The following is a 19375-nucleotide window of genomic DNA, read 5'->3' on the forward strand; positions in this document are numbered from 1 at the left end:
CCTGGTGTTGCCGGCTTCGGTCCCCCGCAGAAGGGGGTACACTGGTGTGAGCTGCTTCCAACTGTGGACCCAAGTGGGCTAGGGTCACAACCTGTGATGGATAAAAAGTTCCTGCATCCGATTTTGGGCAGGAGTGAGTCAGAGCAAGGAGAGGCAGAGGGCCCACTCCTGCAGAACCATAAAGACGGACGGAAGGCAGGGACAGAGGAGCTTGCTGCCTCCACCAGCACATGGAGCCGCTCCAGCTCCACATTCCTGAGCCATTCAGCAATGTTTTTGCAGAGGCCCATGGCCCCCACTGGCTCTGCTGACAAGGAATGAAATGCATTTTGGGTCTGGAGCGAGGGAGCCCACTGGCAGCAGGAAGGAGGCGATGGAAGCATCCGCATGTGCCATTGCTGTCCACCCAAAAGCACCAGCAAAGCCGCAGAACCGAAGGGATGAGGAATACCCTGCTGTAGAAAGGGCTTTCTGAGTATTTCATACATAGGGCAGGCTGCTGCAGTCACCAGGCCGGTACTCAACATCTTCTCTATATCTAAAAATGTTCACGAGCTGAGCATAAAGCTGCTCTCTGTCCCTCTGCAGGAAAAGGGGAACATGCTACCACCAGGACAAGGTCAGAAACTGTTGGGATCACTCTGCACGGCTCGACCTTAAGGAGAAGGAGCTGCAGCATTGAGAAGCTGGTAAACAGCTAGATATCTGCACGGCTCGGCCTTGAGAAGAGGGAGCTGTGGCACTGGGAAGCTGGTAAACAGCTGGACATCTGCAGGGCTCGGCCTTGAGGAGAAGGAGCTGTGGTAAACAGCTAAGAAGCAGCACTGTATAAGAAAAACAGGATGGAACCCGGACCACGTAGCAGTAAGCGCAAGTAGGAGGAGTATGATAATGCAATCTTTAGAGCTAAGCCAATGATTGTAAGACAAGTATGCATAAGGTAGAACTTAGTGTATAAATATGTGTAAGGTTTTGCAATAAAGTTGAAGCTTGCTTTATCACTCATATTGAGTCGACTGCATGCCTTCCCTCGCTCGTCGCAAGTGGCGCCCGAACAGGGACCCCCATCCTTGTTTTTCACCGGACAGCGAGATCGGAGAAGCACTGGTAGCAGCGACCAGGGAGCAGAAGATCGGCGGACGCTGCCGCGGCGCGCCTGATCCGTGCTTGAACCCAGGATAATTAAGAAGGGGTTCGCCGTCCGAAAGAAGGCTACCCAAGGGAAAAGGCTGCAAAAATAATTGACCGGATAATTAAGAAGGTCAACGTAGCGCGCAATGGAAATAGAGGTAGCATTCGAAATCTTAAAATGCTTTTTAGAAAAGCGGGGAGTAAGCCAATTAAAAGATCTGGCTGGGTTAATTGCGTTAGGGAAAGCGAAAGGGTTTTTTAAAGACCCTGAAAGTATGTTTGAAGTAGACGAGTGGCGTTCTTATGGAGATTGTTTGTGGGATCTAGTAATCGATGATGAAAAATCAGCAAAAAATTAATGAAATCTTGGAGAGATGTTATTCATTGCATAAAAGATATAAAACTGAAAAGCGAATAGCACAGGCAACAAAGACAGTATAAAATCTAGGACGCTCTAGAGGTTGATCCTAGAGACATTAAAAGAACTAAAGGCAGAACGCATCGCATGAAGAAGGGGCGATGGTCAGACTCCTGCCACATATGCTCTCTAAGAGAGGACTGAAATATGATGAATATACACTTAGAAGGCTTCTAATTTGGTGCCAAAAAGGGTACCCCCCCGATGCGTCTGTGGCGTTTAAGGCAGAGACGTGGGAGGAGATAGGAAAAATGTTATAGGAACATATTGGGAATGGAGATAAAACCACCGCAGAGTTAGTGACAACATGGAAGTTGATGTTAAACACATTAAAAGCCTTAAAGGCAGAGAGAAAAGCTGCAGCTGATATGGAGGAGGCTGTTAAACCGTCTTCAACCAATCCCTTTTTAACTGAGTCAGAGGGTCCAGGACCTTCAGCGACTCCGACTGCACCTCCTGAGGTGCCAGATGCACCGAGTAAACCGGCTGCATAGATAAGCCAGAGAAACAGATCTACGATGATGTATGTGAGGGCAAGACGGGACAACGTTGCCCAGAACAATGTACTCAATGTTCCCCTGTGTGCCCATGTGAAAGATCAATGGGGTGAGTCTCGAAAGGAGATGGGCAAGCAGCGGAGCTAGCAACAACATGGCAATTGCTATTGGAGACTGTTTTGAAGAGCCAGGGGCTAGCAGCAGACTCTGCAACAGCTTTTGAGTTACCTACCTGGGAGAAAGCAGGGAAATTGGTGTTTGAGGCAGCCTCTAAAGAGGATCATACGGCTGCGAAAGTGTTAACAACCTGGCGATTAGTCAGAGACTCTATAAAGGCGATAAAATCAGAGCGGACGGCGGCAGCAGCTGCCGCTGCCACAGCCTTGGGAGAGAAGGGAGGCCGAGCTGGGGATGGTGAGAACGAGCAACCCCCGCCCGCCCCCCCCCACCCCCGCTAACGCAACCAACGGAGGTGGCGAGTCCTCCTTGGCCCCCGCCTCCTGACCCGTGCCGCAACAGGAGGGGGCTGCCTGGGATGATCCTTCCCCCAAGTCAAGATCCGACCCTGCCCAACATTGGCGAGGCATGAGACAAGAGACTTTGGCAGAGAGGGAGGGGACGGAGTGAAGCAGGTACCGGCCAGGTCGGTACGGCCGACAGTAAGACCTGAAGATCTTGTTACACGTCCCACGGACGCAGTCAACTCCGTCGTACCACCAGCTGATGCTTTCACTCTTTTGTATGCAGAATGATGGCTCGTTGACTGTCTCAGCGGCTCTCCCCGGACGGTCAAGAGCAGGAACTTCAATATGCCATATTTGTAAAACGGTGTTTTGGGTTTGTTCTATGTCGTTGTAATTATTGTCACAAATGTATCATTTCTTTTGCAGGGAATCGAAGAGTATATTTCAATTGCTTTTTTACCATTCCCTTAGCAGCTGAGGATGCGGAGAAGTTTGCCTTTACGGTACCATCGGTAAATAAAGGAGAGCTAGCAAAAAGTATCATTGGGTAGTGTTACCACAAGGAATGCAAAATTCACCTACGATGTGTCAGACATTTGTGGCATGGGCTCTAGAACCGGTGTGGAAAAAGTATCCAGATTTAATAATGTATCATTATATAGTTGATATATTAATAGCAGGGACACAATTGAATGCAGACCACATTTTACAGCACTTAGAGCACTATTTAGGAAAATGGGGTTTAAAAATAGCACCAAAAAAAAAAAAAAAAAAAGAGGCAAAAGAAGGGACCATGGCAATATTTGAGCTGGATTATTACCAGGGCAGCGGTCCACCCACAAAAAATAAAGATTAAGGCGAAAATAGAAAATCTTTCTGATGTCCAAAAATTAATGGGGGATATACAGTGGGTTCGCAATATTTGCGGAATTACTAATGATGATCTAAGGCCATTGATGCCGCTCCTGGAGTCTTCGGTGGAGGCTCCAGAGCGACGTCAACTGAATGAGGATCAACACCAAGCTTTGCAGAAAATTACTGAGAAGATAGCCAGGTCACAGGATGTAAACCCCACGTTAGCCATTTTTCAGAATGCTACCAATTGGTGTAATTATACAACGAGCAACATCTCACGCTCTACTATTGTCCCAATGAGACTCCCTAAAGGAATATTCTTGATTTGTGGTGATCGTGCATGGCAAGGTGTTCCCTCCCGTTTGAGAGGTGGTCCTTACACATTGGGGCACCTAACATTGTTAACTCCCAACACTTCTATGATATTGAACCTTACCCGACGGCATAGAATAAGATGACAGATTTGAAAATATCAGGAAGAGTGCAATGACCAACTGGATTTTTGGACTGCGGACAAAACCATACTAACCTCTTTCCTTGCCCCTGGGGTCGCTGCTGCCCAAGGCTTAACCACTTTAAATAAATTGGGATGTTGGCTAGCGAAACAAACCAATGCTACTTCTGCAACACTCAGTGCTTTGTTAATGGAAACTGACTCAATAAGGCATGCGACATTGCAAAATAGGGCAGCTATCGACTTCCTACTTTTGGCCCAAGGGCACGGGTGTGAGGAGTTTGATGGCATGTGTTGTATGAATGTAACAGATACATCACAGTCGGTAACTCAACAATTACAAAAACTGAAGGACTTAACGGACAGGTTACAGACAAGTTCACTAAACCTCGAATCATAGCTGTCAAGTTTGGGCCTAAGTGGATGGTTACAAGACTTAATAAAAGGGGCAGTTGTTATAGTACTTGTTATCTTAATACTAATGCTTATTGTACCATGTTTATTGCATTGTCTACAAGGAATGGTTCAAAAGGTAGTAAAGAATGCTTGGCTAGCTAATAACTCCAACGAGTATCTTACACACCCAATGAATGAGCTTTGTTAGGTAATCACGCTCAAAACAAAAAGGGGGAGAGGCTACCACATTACCCTAAGAACGTTTGAATAAAGCCTTATATGTGTTAAATTATTTGCGGAAGGAGAAAGGACCTTTTCAACTGCTAACCAGGGGACGAGGTTGACGGTGGTGGCTGTTTAAAACCATGGGTAAAACCATGGGTAACCCACTTTGCAGGTGCCTCGAAGTGGGTGAGGCCATGGGTGGGGCAGTCGCCATCGTCATCGTTGGACACATCATGACACTATCAGGTGTCATCGCAATCTGGATGCCACCTCAGTCAAAAGAAAATGTAGGGGTAAATCACACTGAAATTTGCGGTATCATGAGATGAACGTGGAAAGCTTTTGAGGCAAAGCGTTCTATAACTACAAATGCTTTGGTAAGATATAATATTGGTCTTCATAGCCTTATACAAGTACCTTTTTTCTATCACTAGGAGTAGTTTATATCACTAGAAGTAGTACAGCTAGAATTGTTTTGCTTTGTAATATTCTGCTATTGACTTAAGCATAAGTTGATATGTGACTGCTGAGTTATGAAAAAATGCCGTGTGAACAAAGCCTACGAACCAATAGACGGGATGGCTGTGGCGCGTGCAGCACGTCTGGCCAGCGGGCGCATACGCCATAGGCTCCCTGTGTTAAAAGGTGACAACTGAGGTGAGTTCTGACACTCGCTGGCCACGTGTGTCGAAACTCGTTCCTCTACAAATGTGTAATACCGGGATTTCCTGAAGGGCAGTGGGCTGGTGTACAGCAAGGCCACCGTTGCCTCCGTGGGGACGCCCACGTAAAGCTGGCACCTACCAACTGCTGGGCTGAGTTCGCGGCACAGGACGATACAAGAATGTACAGAGGGTCCATCTTCCTCACAGTCCTTGGGTTGCAAATGATCCATCAGGTTTTGTTTATACAAAAACAAAAAGGGGGAGATGTTGGGATCACTCTGCACGGCTCGACCTTAAGGAGAAGGAGCTGCAGCATTGAGAAGCTGGTAAACAGCTAGATATCTGCACGGCTCGGCCTTGAGAAGAGGGAGCTGTGGCACTGGGAAGCTGGTAAACAGCTGGACATCTGCAGGGCTCGGCCTTGAGGAGAAGGAGCTGTGGTAAACAGCTAAGAAGCAGCACTGTATAAGAAAAACAGGATGGAACCCAGACCATGTAGCAGTAAGCGCAAGTAGGAGGAGTATGATAATGCACTCTTTAGAGCTAAGCCAATGATTGTAAGACAAGTATGCATAAAGTAGAACTTAGTGTATAAATATGTGTAAGGTTTTGCAATAAAGTTGAAGCTTGCTTTATCACTCATATTGAGTCGACTGCATGCCTTCCCTCGCTCGTCGCAAGAAACCACGAAGGAAGAGGAGGGGAGGATGCCGAATGGCAGAGGAGAACTGAGAGGAGCCAGGCCATGCTGGTGTTGCTCCTGCCCCAGTCATTTCTACAGCCTCCTCTTGCCCTCCCAGAGCCACCCAAAAATCAGGCGCTGCACCGGAGGCATCCCTTAGCATGCCCTTCACGGGCTTTCCAAGACCTCGCAGGAGGATGATTGCTCAAGCCTTCCTACTCCCAAGCTCTTACAAAAATGACAGAGCTTAGAAGGAAAGGTGCTTACAACATCAAGCAAACCCTCGGAGGAAAGGGAGATAGATGGTTCATTTTAATTCCCATATTCTATGGAAACAGTTCAGGCTCCAGCAGTTGAACTTTGCTGACATCAAGGTCTAAAGCACAAATGCTCTCTGCCGCATAAGTATACCTCCTCAAACCCTGGAGAGATTTGTCAGCAAACATGGAAATTAATCACACAGGGTTCGCAAATCTGCCCACACACCTCCTCCTGCGAGAGGGCACCGACACAGGGCTCAGCTCCTGCAGACCCCTCCCTTCCAGGTACCATGTGGGAAAGGAAAAGCTGGACTAGGTAAGGGACAGGACAGTGTGGGAGCCTGGTGCTGCAAACCAGAAAAATAAAGGAAAAGGACAGCAAAATTCAAGCTCTGGAAAGAAAAAAAAAAAACAACAAACAAACCAAGTCTCGATGAATACACACCAAATTTCTGCACTGGCTTGCCGCCAGAGCAAGCAAACCCATTTGCAATCAGCTGTTAGTATGCAAAGGCAGATAAGGCACCGGAGCAGTGAGCTGGCCAGCTGGCAGCTAGATTAAGGCACTTCTGCATTTTATGGCAAACTGCATGCAACCCTTTGAGCCATGAGCATGCTCCTGAGCCCATCCTGAAATGGGGGGGGGGGGGGAGTTCTTGGTGGGGTCCAATCCCCTCAGGAGCCATCCCAGCTGCCTCCATCTCACCCGGCACTAGGTGAGCAAAACCACTGCAGTGGTGGGTTTCCTGGCTTGGGGCTCTGCTTAAAGGCAGGACCAGCACAAGCAGGGACAGCTGCAGGGGAGCCAGCGCTGCACCAGCCTGAGGAACAACTGCATCATTGCCGGGACCACTGAGAGCAAGTTTTTCATCACATGACATAACTGCTATATTTGTATCGGCCAAGTTTAACACTGCAAGAACAGTTACAGAGGTTTTATATCTTAACAACAAAAAATCAACTAAAATTCAATAGTATCGAAGCAGCCTGCCAGCACACTCATGACAACTTTCCAGAACAAGCCACAAATCTTCAAACATAACAATTTCACCATTTTTAATGTGCCCTTTCTAAGGGAGGCTCTGGATGATGTTTGGGTTTTGTTGTTGTTTTTTTACAGCAATGCCAAATTTCATTTGGGAAAGGCCCCGCTCTAGACCACCCCCAGGCTGTGAGTGAAGCAGCGCTGGGAGCTGGCTGCAGGAAGCTTTATCAGCTGCAAACCACCCCACTGCTGGGACTTTCCATGGGCACGGGGCTGCCCACCCGGCCAGCACAGCTAGGCAGGTCCCAGGCTACCACAATGCCTGCCAGCAGCAGCTCCGTTCGCACACCAGCAGAAGGAACTGGGTCAAAAATTAACCCGGTAAGAAGCCGGACCCAGCTATGGACAGGTCCTCCGGCATGGGACCAGTATACACAGCCACAGCAGGCACTGGGGGCACGGGTGGCTCAGCCTCACACTGATGGGAAGGCTGAGCCAGCAGCCCTGGCTGATGACAATGATGCACACTGCTGAGCCAATTCAGCCTGCTTCCTCTTTCCCAGCTGCGTGGCCACACTGGACAGTGAGATGGTTTCTTCCAGCCAGGGCCAAGCTTGCTCCTGAGGAACGTAAGTGGCTGGTGAGCCCAGCCCCACAGCACTTCTGCGACCCCATGGCTGGGGTAGGAGCATTCTCTTGCCCCTGCAGGAAGGGCAGCCCTTGGCATGGGAAACAGGCAGTGGGGCTGGGGGATTGCAGCCACAGCTGCAGGCAGCCCACAAGCTCACCCGCACCAGGATGAAGCGGCTCTGATCATTAACTGCTGGTGTTTCCCCACACATCTCCAGGCCCATCCACTCCTGCTGGACATGTCCTGCCCTCCAAAGGGCACAAACAGTGGCATCCCTGGGCTGCCCAGCACCAAGGCAGGCACAGGGGCAAGCAAGAGCAGAAGGACGGCATGCTCAGCCAGCAAAAAGGAGAATGCCCCACAGGTCCCTGTTCCCCAGCCTTCCTGCTCCCCTTCCCCAAATCTGCCAGGACATGCCACTTCAGGATGCACCAAGCTCCCGCCACTGCCATTCAGCAAGCAAGCTGCACACTTGGCTGGTGGTCACCACACACCATCATGTATGTTGCTGTCCTGGTTTCAGCCAGGGTGGAGTTAATTTTCTTCATAGAAGCTAGCGTGAGGCTATGTTTTGGATTTGGGATGAGAAAATGTTGATAAGGTGCTGATGTTTTGAGTTGTTGCTAAGTAGTCAAGGACAGTCCAGCTTCTCATGCTGGCCTGCAGCGAGCAGGCTGGGGGTGCACGGGAAGCTGGGAGGGGACACAGCCAGGACAGCTGACCCAGGCTGGCCAAAGAGATATTCCCTACCGTATAACGTCATGCTCAGTATATAAAGCTGGGACAAAGAAGAAGGAAGGGGTGGAGGGACGTTTGGAGTTATGGCATCTGTCTTCCCAAGAAACCATTACGAGTGACGGAGCCCTGCTTCCCTGGAGATGGCTGAACACCTGCCTGCCCATGGGGAGTAGTGAACAAATTCCTTGTTTTGCTTTGCTTGCGTGCACGGCTTTTGCTTTACCCATTAAACTGTCTTTATCTCAGACCATGAGTTTCCTCACTTTTACTCTTCCAATTCTCTCCCCCGTCCCACCATGGGGGAGTGAGTGAGTGGCTGCGTGGGGCTTAGTCGTCAGCTGGGGCTAAACCATGACAGTTGTGCAGCAGCAGCTACTCATTTAGCACTTGGGGTTTTCACCCTGTAGTCGGGGGTGTGTGTGTGTGTTCAGACCCTTTACCCAGCAACCTGTGGGCTCCATCAAAGCTAAAGATCCCCAAAAATACATCCCTTCCCCTTCTCAGCAGCAAGACACAGGGAGAGAGAAGGGAATAAACAATGATTGCTACCAAATATGGGTCTAACAGCCAGCAATGAAGCCATGGCAGAAGCACATAGACATCCTGCCAGCAGATTCAAAGGGCCAGGAAGCTTGAAGGGGTGCAGGTAGGAGCCATCATAGAGCAAAGCTAGTCAGGGAAAAGGCAAAGGATGTGGCAGGGTTTCCCTTGTCAGGTTAGCTGCTCCAGCCAGGGCATGGTGGATATCAGTGCTTTTCCTTGTTGGGGGTCAGTCCTGCTCCACAGCACCCACCCCAGCCCCATGCGGTCACAAAGGGCAGCAGGAAAGCTTCACTGCGGTAACTGACCAGTACTGAAAGTCATCCCCCTGGTTTGAGGGCCTGTGGCCACACCCAGGCCTCTTCCACTTGTCCCCAGGGACACCCAGGCAGGGATGTCAAGCAGGGCCTGGTGAGCACTGACTTCAGGTCGAGACCTGTGGTGGCTATTTTAGGACAGGACAAGGACAGGGCTGGGATTAACAGAGCCAAGGCCAAGCCCAGTCTGGCTGTGCCTGCCCACATTGTCCTGGGGTCACCAGCACCGGCAGGTGCCAGTGCCTGGCAGGAGGGTGCTACCAGCCCCGGGGGCGATAGGGCACATCCCAAAACCTGGTTAAGGTGTGACTGTCCCCTCGGAAGCCCCTGGGATGACCACAGCCTCTCCTTCCTGGGGAGGCACCCCATTGGGAGCAGGGAGGGCTAGGCCCCGGTAACCGAGGCACTGCTCCCTCCTGCCACCCTGTAAGCAGGGGGCTCCCCCCAGGACATCCGCTTCCAGCAGCCCCCGGGAGTCAATGTGATGCCGGTTAGCAGGACCCCGTGCCCCCCCATCCACCGTCCCCCATACCTGTACGTGGGAAGGAGCAGCATGGCAACCCTGCCAAGGCTGTGCGGAGCAGAGCGGCACCACCCGCTTCCCGCCTCATTGCCCCCCGCCGTGCATGCGCTGAGGCACCACGCGCTGCCGGGCGGCATGGTTCGGCACGGTATCCCAGGCCTGTGCTCCGCCCCGTCCCTACGCCCAGGGCTGCTCTGCGCCCGTACCCCGAGGCCATGCTCTGCCCACTGCTCACCCCCCCGAATCCCCACCCGGCACGGCCTAGGCCACGACGCAACCAGGGCCCAGGCATCCCCGGACGTACACCCACTGCCCACGCGCTATCGAACAGTAGGCGCCGGCACCACCGCCTCACCCCGGGGAGGGGCAGGACCGCCGCGCGCGCGCGGTCTATTGGGAGGTGAGTGACGTCACTGGTGGCGCGTTTGGGAGTGGTGCGGCCGGGTGATGTTGCACTGAGGTGAGGGGTGGGGACCACCACCCGCGCTGGGGGGCTCTGCGGGGCGTTGGGCTCAGGGGTTGGCGGCTAGGGGAGTTCGCAGTCGCGGCGTGGCCTGCCGCTGACAGCCCACTGGTGAGGCACCTAGGGCCTCGGCCCTCCTCCCGCGTGGGGCTGTGCTATCAGGCCTCGGGTTGTGCTGCCCGGCAGGGACTCGCTGGCTGCAGGCTGTGGCTGTGCCCTAGGCAGCGGCATGCCGTGCTTGCCCGTGGGTCAACCCCATGGTTGGGGCTGTGAGAGGTTTTTTGGCTTCCTTTGGGTGGGTGTCCAGGTGGGGGGAATAGTTCCTGCCCTGCACGCTCCTGTGACCCTTTCTTCTACCTCACATGCTGTTGTCTCCTATTCTCTTCCTCTCCTTGCTGCCTGCCAGTGCATTCTTCCTAGATAGAAAGTCCTTATGTCTGTGGAAACAACGGGCCCCCGCATTGCCCCACCTCCCCTTCCTCTCACTGTTCTGCTTCCTGCTGGCCAGACTCTGCTCTCCATGCCATTTGGCAGGGCAGCCCTGCACACCAACTTCCTTCTCCCAAGCAGCTGGCACAGCAGCCCTGTGACTGGAGTCTGCCCTGTCCTTTTTTTTCCCCCCTCCTTCCCCCCCCCCCTTTTTTTTTTCCCCTCCTTCCCCCCCTCCTTTTTTTTTTTTTGGGTTGTGACACCTGTCAGTTAGTTCTGAAATCTTAATGGTGCTAATGGGGACGCTGTCCCAGCTGGCTGCATGCCAGGGGTACGGCACCTTCAGGCTTCAGTGGAATGGCAGGCTCTTGCATACCCTCCATGGCAAAAAGTCTGGGGCTGTTCCACTTTCTCTCTCCTTCCTGCAGCTTTTGCATTCTGGGTGGAGCCTGGCTCCTGTGGCTAGGTCCCAGTAATCTGGTGGGGCCACCGGTGCTGCTAACAGCCTTGTTGGGACAGTACTCATGGCTTAGTTGTTGTTGCAGGGCCCTGGCAGCTGTTGCCATTGCATGGGAAGACTTTGTCAGTAGGGGCTGAGTGACATCCCAAAGGCTGGTGTCTCCCCTGGGGCCTGTGCTCACTTTGGGTGTCTTGCTCATATGTCATGCCCAGAGGAATTGGCTGCCCTGGCAGATGAGGACCTGCTTGACTTCCTCCTGAAGGATAATGCTCCCTGCCCTGAAATCCCAGGGGAGGAGAACGGTCTGCTGGAAGACTGAGGCCTGCCAGAGCCTGAGGTGAGTTCTTCAGGAGGAATTGCTGCTGGGTTGTGGGGAGGTTTGGCTCCCTGCTTATGAAAAGCTTTTTCTCTGCAGCTCCTGAACAAGGAGATGGATGACTTCATCAGCTCCCTGCTGAGCCCCTTTGAAGATGAACTAGGCATGCTGCAGGGTTATTCACCTGCTGACAGTGACAGCAGCATTTCTGAGGATCAGAATCTGTCCCATAGCTCTGGCAGTGACTTTGCCGGCAGTCCTCAGAGCTCAGACATTGTGCAGTTTGATCACAACTATTCCTTCCATCAGGATTGGCCTGTGCTTGAAAGTGTGAGGTCTGAAATGGCAGAAAGAGATGTTTCCATTGACCTTGGTAAGTGATGTGCGTGGGCTCTTTCTATCCTGGCTACAGGCAGAAAAGCAATCCCACATAGAGGTTTTTGTGGAGGTGCCAGGCAGCGATGGAGAAAGCTGAGTTTGGTGGCTTTCTGCTGCCATAAAATTGTGGTTTCGTGCTACTCAGATGGCTGGTCGAGTGCTGCCTCGCTGAGGCCCGGAGCTTGACTCTCCTTTCCTTCCCCAGAGACATGAATGGGTTTGGAAGGCACAAGTGAGGTGCTGGAACAGAGCTCCAGTTTACCCATTGCTGTTGCTGTGGATGCCAGACGCCAGCTTGTGCCTGGAGCCACCATGCAGGTACTGACTACCATGCCTTAGGAAGCATGTCAGCCCCAGCCTTTGCTTCTGCTTACATTTCCCTTTCTCTCCTGGCTTGGCTCCTGTGAGGGATATCTCAGAGGAAAGCGTGATGCTTCTTTTGGAGAGCTGATCCCGGTTCTGTAAGCTTTCTGCATGCCCTCTCTGCCCTGGGATGGACTCCCTTTACTTTGCATTCTCAGCAGGCGTATTTTTGCTGTTTTCTAGTCTGACTTCCCAGAGCTGGTCCTGACAGAGGAGGAGAGGCAGCTCCTGGAGGAAGAAGGTGCTTCATTACCGACCTGTCTGCCACTGACCAAAGTGAGTCTTCACTACAGCCTGTCACTCCCAAACAGACTTGGACTACTCAAACCCTTCAGCCAGAGTAGGGGTTGAAAATGCAGGATGGTACCTTGGTGAGAGCATTAGCACCTAGGTGCTGCATTCAGGGCAGCATGCAGCAGGGCTTGGTGTCTTCCTCCTCCCTTCGAGGCCCGGGGGGGGGGTGTCCACATGCACGGCAACCTCTGCTTTGCTAGTCAGGTGGATACGAAGAGCAGCAAGACCTGGCTGCTGTCAGTCTCCCCACTTGCAACTGCTTGCAGGAGGCAGTTACACCACAAATGCCCTTTTCTTCTCACTTGCCTCATGTCTTGTGAGCTGTGTGCTTTTCATCTCCCTTAGGTGTGCCTCACTCTTCTGCTACACCGGGGAAGCTGCTGGCCTCATCGGCAGGCCAGAGTTTGCCTCGCAGTTTGTGCAGTTCGTTCAGTGGTGTGGGAGGGACAGAGGAACAAAAGCATGTGGGTTGCTGCCTTTCTAAGCAGGGCTGAGTGCTGAGGTGTATGCAGGATTTGCAAGGGCTGGATTGCCAATGCCCTGGGATGGCTGCTAATGAGAAATGGCCCTTGCAGGCTGAAGAGCGACTCCTGAAGAAAGTGAATCAGAAGATCTGGAACAAGCAGTCAGCCCAGGATAGTCATTGCAGGAAGATCTATGTGGATGGCCTGTAAAACAGGTATGGACACACAGCAGCCGTGCTGTGCCACTGCTGGGGTCTTGCCACCCTGGGCAGAAAGTGAGGCTGACCCCTGTGGTCTTCTCAAGAGGCTCAGAAGCTCAGGGCATATCCTGCCCTGCTCTTTTAGGCTTGGAGATGGCCCAGAGCTTGCTCTGTTTGAATCAGGTACTGGCCTGCCAGGTCCAGCGTGTTCTCCAGGTTATGCTAGTTTGTAATACAGCCTGGTGTCGCTCATCTGCAGGGCTGGTGTGCTGCTAGGAGCGAGCATCCTTAGGGATTAATCTGGTGCTTCCCTGCTGGACTGGGCAGGGCTTACCCCTCCCCAAACCTGGTGTGACATGTCATTCTCTGGGCTTTGCTCCAGCTGGTGCCAGGTAGACCCCAGGAGCACTTGTAGTTGCCCCAGCCACCCAGAATTGGTGGCTAATTCCCTAAGGGACTCTGGTGAAGTCCCTGCTGTTGACTAAACAAAAATCTCTCTGTTTTTTCCCCGTGATATTCATCTTTCCCAGGAAGAGTGGCAGCCTGCATGGCTCAGAACCACGAGCTGCAGAAGAAGGTGCAGCTGCTGCACAAGCAGAACATGTGAGTTCTCATTGTTGGACACAGCAGGAGACATGGTGGGGAAGGTTGTTCCTCTTCTTGGGATTGTGGTCTGTCCCTGGCTGCAAAGGGGCAGGAGGGGAATGCAGCTCTTGGTTCAGCTGCTGCATTAACCTGTGTTGCCTGCTCTCCTGCAGGTCACTGCTTGAGAAGCTGTGGAAACTGCAGGCCTTGGTGAGACAGTCCACCACCAAAACTACCACAGCAAGCACCTGCATCATGGTGAGTGGCTTCAGCCCCAGTGTCTGTGAAGGGGTCTCTGCTGTCCCCATAAGTCTGGGAGAGGTGTTTATTGCAGCCAGTGATGTCTATCCGTGTCCTTTGCTGAGGGCTTTGCTGATCTTCTTTCTGTTTACAGGTTCTGGTTCTGTCCTTCCTCATTGTCTCCCCCAGCCTCTACTTGTTTAGGAGTAGAGAGCCACAGCCGGAGCTCAGAGGTGAGTGCCCAGGGGGCTGAGGCATGGTTCCAGGTGAAGTGCAGAGCACCTTCCTCAGTGACAGCCTGAACTTTGGGGTGTCTCCAACCCAGCAGCCCCTTGCCTGGGATGACCACTTGGTTTGGCTTTGCTGTCTTGGCCCAGCTCTGGACACTTCCTCAGTCCTGTTGTGGAGGCCTGCCTGTGGGCAGGGCCCTGGGCCAGGGACAGTACCAGAACTGGATGTATCCAGTCCCTTTTGGAGCACAAGCTGTGCTTGTGTCTGGCAGCTGTGCAGCATCCTCTCCCCACCTCCCTGGGAGGAGGCAGCCCTAGTTGAACAGTTTGTTCCCCCTCTCGTGGGCTCTGTGGTGGCCCATGCTCAGAGCAGAACTGTGAGAGTGATTCAAAAAAGTCAAAGAAATATAAACTCGATAACATCAAAGTGTTATTAAGCAGACATCTTTATTGCAGCGCTGGACACATGGGGGATATCTCCTCCTAACATGCGTGCGCTGAAACAAAAGTTCATCCTTTATATACCTTAAAGACATGAATATTCACACATTTTCCAAGAAACCACTGCCTCCTTGCTTATCTACTACATTTACATAATGCTGGCATTGCAAAACTACACTATGCATGTGCGGGGGTCTCGGGTGGTCGTCGGTGGTCGTTTGGGGAGTTAGCCCCCTACTCCTTTTTCCATTTTATGGTCATGGGTCTCTTGAGGATAATTTCTTCTCCTTGGATGTTCATCCCTTCTGTTGTCCAGCCAAGCAGTTCCTTCTTATCATCCTTGTTAGAGCACTCCTGCCAGTCTGTCTCTATGCTCAAGGTTAAGATATCTTCTCTGTTCTCTTTAATCTCTCAGCCCTTGCTCTTAACTCATCTTTGTTTTAATTTTCATGAGGCCTGCTTTCCTTGTGATTAACCCTTTACACATAGGTACAATGTTAGCATTGAGGCAAATACAGCCTAAGGACTATGAGAGTAGGCCGTTAAACATAATCACATAGTTATTAGGCTAAAGAATTCTATACTAAAGTCAAACTAATCATGTAATCAATAACCTTCCATATATTAAGAAATTTGCAAAACTTACAGTTGATTAGTGACACATGCTAAAACCTTGTAATTGTTTTAGATCCTTGTTTCATTCCCCCCTTTTCTATTATCCTTGCAAATTCTTTCGCAATCCCTTATAACATACCATTATCATTTGTCCATCGATTAAAATACCTCCCTGTTGCGACTTCATGTTTGATCTTATTCTTTTTCCACGTAACATAATCATGCACGTTCTTCTGACAACACCATATTGAACATCAAATCATGCAACAAGTACATAAAACAAATAAGCTATTGACTAATATGAGTACAAACAGCTCTTTAATCCATTTAAAATTTGGTAACCAAGAGGTTAATTTGTTCCAGACTTCTTCAAATCCCCAAGAGGTGTCATCTAAAGTTATTCTTATCATGACCTACTCCATAGTGGGGGTTATTAAATAGAGAGATGTTAACCGGAACTGGAACTCCTATTAGAGATAATGTCTGGCTAGAATCTCTAGGCATTTGCAATCACTCTTGTTTCAAATTTCCTAATATTATTATATATTTCTGTAGACTATTTTCGCCTGACTGTGTGAGATCTTCCCCTTGGTATTGGGATTGGTACAGCCTCCCAAAGAAAATTTCTTAGTTCTTTAGTTCTCGGTTTTACCCTGATTCGTAATAGGGCTACTGGGAACACTTGGTACCAATGTATATTTGCTTCTTGACTGATTTTAGCTAGCTGTTGTTTAATTGATTCATTTTCTCAACTTGTCCACTTGCCTGTGGCCGATATGGGGTGTGTAGTTGCCAGATTGTTCCTAAAATTTTACTAACTTGTTGCACTATTTGCGCACAAAAATGAGTACCTCTATCAGAAGATATTACTGCTGGTATTCCAAATCCTTGTTAGAGCACTCCTGCCAGTCTGTCTCTATGCTCAAGGTTAAGATATCTTCTCTGTTCTCTTTACTCTCTCAGCCCTTGCTCTTAACTCATCTTTGTTTTAATTTTCATGAGGCCTGCTTTCCTTGTGATTAACCCTTTACACATAGGTACAATGTTAGCATTGAGGCAAATACAGCCTAAGGACTATGAGAGTAGGCCATTAAATATAATTGCACAGTTATTAGGCTAAAGAATTCTATACTAAGAATAAACTAAGTTAAACTAATTAACTAAGTTAAACTAATCATGTAATCAATAACCTTCCACATATTAATAATTTTGCAAAACTTACAGTTGATTAGTGACACATGCTAAAACCTTATAATTGTTTTAGATCCTTGTTTCAAGAGACTGGTGTGTCCTGTTCTCAAGGTGGGAATGACAAGGCTGGCTCTACCTCTCTTGCAGTGCTGTCATAGTAGATCCACAAGTTCCCAAACCAGGTTAGGCAGGCAGCACCTGATGTGCAGGAGGAAGCTGCACTGGAGAGGCTCAGCCCAGAGCTTGAGGACCCCTCATTGTTGGGCAGCCTCGATTGGACATGGGAAGAGGGACAGAGTCCACCCAAGCCCAATCCCAGATCTGCTTTCAACAGCAACTCATCCTCTGCCACACTCTGGCAGCAGCTTTTGAATTAATTCCTTGTTTTGCTTTACTTTGCATGCACAGCTTTTGCTTTACCTATTTGTTGTGGTTTAGCCCCAGCTGGCAACTAAGCACCACGCAGCCGCTCGCTCATTCCCCCACGGTGAGACCGGGGAGAGAATCAGAAGAGTAAAAGTGAGGAAACTCGTGGGTTGAGATAAAGACAGTTTAACAGCTAAAGCAAAAGCCGCACACGCAAGCAAAGCAAGACAAAGAATTCATTCACTACTCCCCATGGGCAGGCAGGTGTTCAGCCATCTCCAGGAAAGCAGGGCTCCATCATGCGTAACGGTTACTTGGGAAGGCAAACACCATAACTCCGAACATCCCCTCCCCTTCTTTCTTCTTTGCCCCAGCTTTATATACTGAGCATGATGTCATATAGTATGGAATATCCCTTTGGCCAGCCTGGGTCAGCTGTCCCGGCTGTGTCCCCTCCCAGCTTCCTGTGCACCCCCAGCCTTCTTGCTGGCAGGCCAGCATGAAAAGCTGGACTGTCCTTGACTGCTTAGCAACAACTCAAAACATCAGCACATTATCAACATTTTCTCATCCCTAATCCAAAACACAGCACTATACCAGCTTCTGTGAAGAAAATTAACTCTATCCATCCCAGCTGAAACCAGGACACTATTAAACTGTCTTTATCTCAACCCACGAGTTTCCTCACTTTTACCCCTCCGATTCTCTCCCATATCCCACCAGGGAGGAGTGAGCGAGTGGCTGTGTGGTGCTTAGTTGCTGGCTGGGGTTAAACCACGACACCCAGACCCCACAGTGTCCCACTGAGGCTGTGCCTCATCCTGCCACCTGAACACAGCCCAGTTTGCCCTGCACCCCCTGGGGATGTTTGGGAAGGACCCCGAAGGACAAGTTGCCTGCAGCACGGCAGCAGATTTGCAGGTGCAGTGCTACTGCACGCTGCCAGGGAGGGGACATGGGACAGTCCCCATCCCCAGGGCCCCTGCTGCCCTCAGCAATGATGCATGAAGCCTCCCCATGGGAGGGTGACTCTGGGGCAAGACATTTGTCTTGCAGGTTTGAGGCAGGGCAGAAACCAGAGCCAAGCCCTACATCCCCACAGAAACCTTTTATTTTGCACCTGGTGCCCAGCCTTCATGCTAGGCTGAACTTGCCTGGGAAAACATGAACCTGTGGGCTGAGAGCTGCCAAAATGCAGCACGTCAGCATGGGCAGAGCCTGGCCAGGGGAAGCGCTGTCTCCTTGTGGGCCTGGCCTGGGCCTTCTGCATTTCCCCACTCGCTGTTATTTTGTCTGGGTGAAAACACTGGTGCCAATCCTGCAGGAAACCCCAAATCACTGTGGTTCATTCAGCTGGGGTCACTTATGCTGTGGTGGTGGTGTTGCATTAAGAAGCAGAGCAATTTGGCAGAAACTAAACCCCCTTGCGTTCCAGTCGATCCTCAGATAACAGAGGGACTGAGGGCGGCTGAGCTTAGGTTCTGAGTGATGCCCAAAGTCAGCATTAGTAGTCCGGTCGTGCCTAACACCTTTGTTGGACTATCACGGGTCTGGATGCACTACTAACATCACACTCCCTGCTCAGCCGGACACCTCCTGAATTCACACGGCCGCACTCAGAGGTACGGTCGCATTCAGGGACAACACACTCTGATGAGTCGATCAATAGCGTGATTTATTGAAGCAACAGATGCACAAATTATTTTAGATTGCCAGTGATAAATTCACTATCTGCAAAGCACGTGCAATAAATTAAATACGGCTGGGTTACACACGCGTGGGGTAATAAAACAACTCTATAGAGATTCCTAAAGTTCCCAGGGATTCACTCAGGATATCCGAGTGTTCAAATCTTACCCAAAGGCATTCCAATGGGGGGGAAGAGAGGGTCAGCCCGTCAGCGGATCCTAAAGGTCAGGAGCGATGGTGTCTTCCCTGACATCCAGCTCTTTTCAAACTATTTTATAGTGTTTTACTTTACAGGTGGAGCCTGACTAGTCATACGTACCCTTATCAGGATTGGTCCAAAATTCTCTCGCTTCACGTTTAAAGGCACAGACTAGGAAAAATTCAGTGCGCAAGCTCATTGAGGGGTGGTTGCACCTTGGGAAGTGGGTAACTTTTGAGATGGATGTACGTTTTGGTATTATAATGATATTATAATAAGCAAAGTTCACTCCGAGTACAGAATTTCATCAAAAGTTGACAGGTCACTGACCCAGGGCATCGAATGTGCAGCTTATTAATGTACACACTGTGTACCTTTAAATTCCCTTGTTCACAGAGCGTGGCCACGACATCTCCACTCCGCTCCATCCTCCATGCAATTTCTCCCAGAGTCAGCACACCAAGTTCCCCTGATGTTGCCAACATCTAGGGTTGCCTAGGGAATTGCCATGGTACAGACTCATTGTACATTAGCTACGTTTCACCCTGTTTCAATGCTGTTCTTAGAGCATGAATATAAGTTTAATTTCTAAATTGTCCCCCAGCAATTATTCCACAGGTGGGTACAGAGGGAAAACCTGAGGGGGGGGCACCGTGTCCTTGCTGGGTGCT

The 19375-nt window shown here is 50.5% G+C and overlaps 1 protein-coding gene across 1 annotated transcript; it reads left to right on the forward strand.

Annotated features, from left to right (window-relative positions):
* Window positions 1-11332: 11332 nt before the first annotated feature.
* LOC309415153 (cyclic AMP-responsive element-binding protein 3-like) lies at window positions 11333-16827 on the forward strand (the record flags this gene model as incomplete). Its single annotated transcript, XM_082012593.1, is given in 13 exon segments — window positions 11333-11449; window positions 11453-11470; window positions 11549-11822; window positions 12033-12037; window positions 12041-12145; window positions 12374-12466; window positions 13060-13155; window positions 13159-13163; window positions 13683-13751; window positions 13907-13991; window positions 14128-14205; window positions 14207-14239; window positions 16612-16827. Coding segments are annotated over 13 exon segments (1194 nt in total).
* Window positions 16828-19375: the final 2548 nt, after the last annotated feature.

The sequence above is a fragment of the Phaethon aethereus genome, assembly GCF_964289735.1.
Source record: "Phaethon aethereus genome assembly, chromosome: W".
In the NCBI taxonomy this organism is placed as follows: Eukaryota; Metazoa; Chordata; class Aves; order Phaethontiformes; family Phaethontidae; genus Phaethon; species Phaethon aethereus.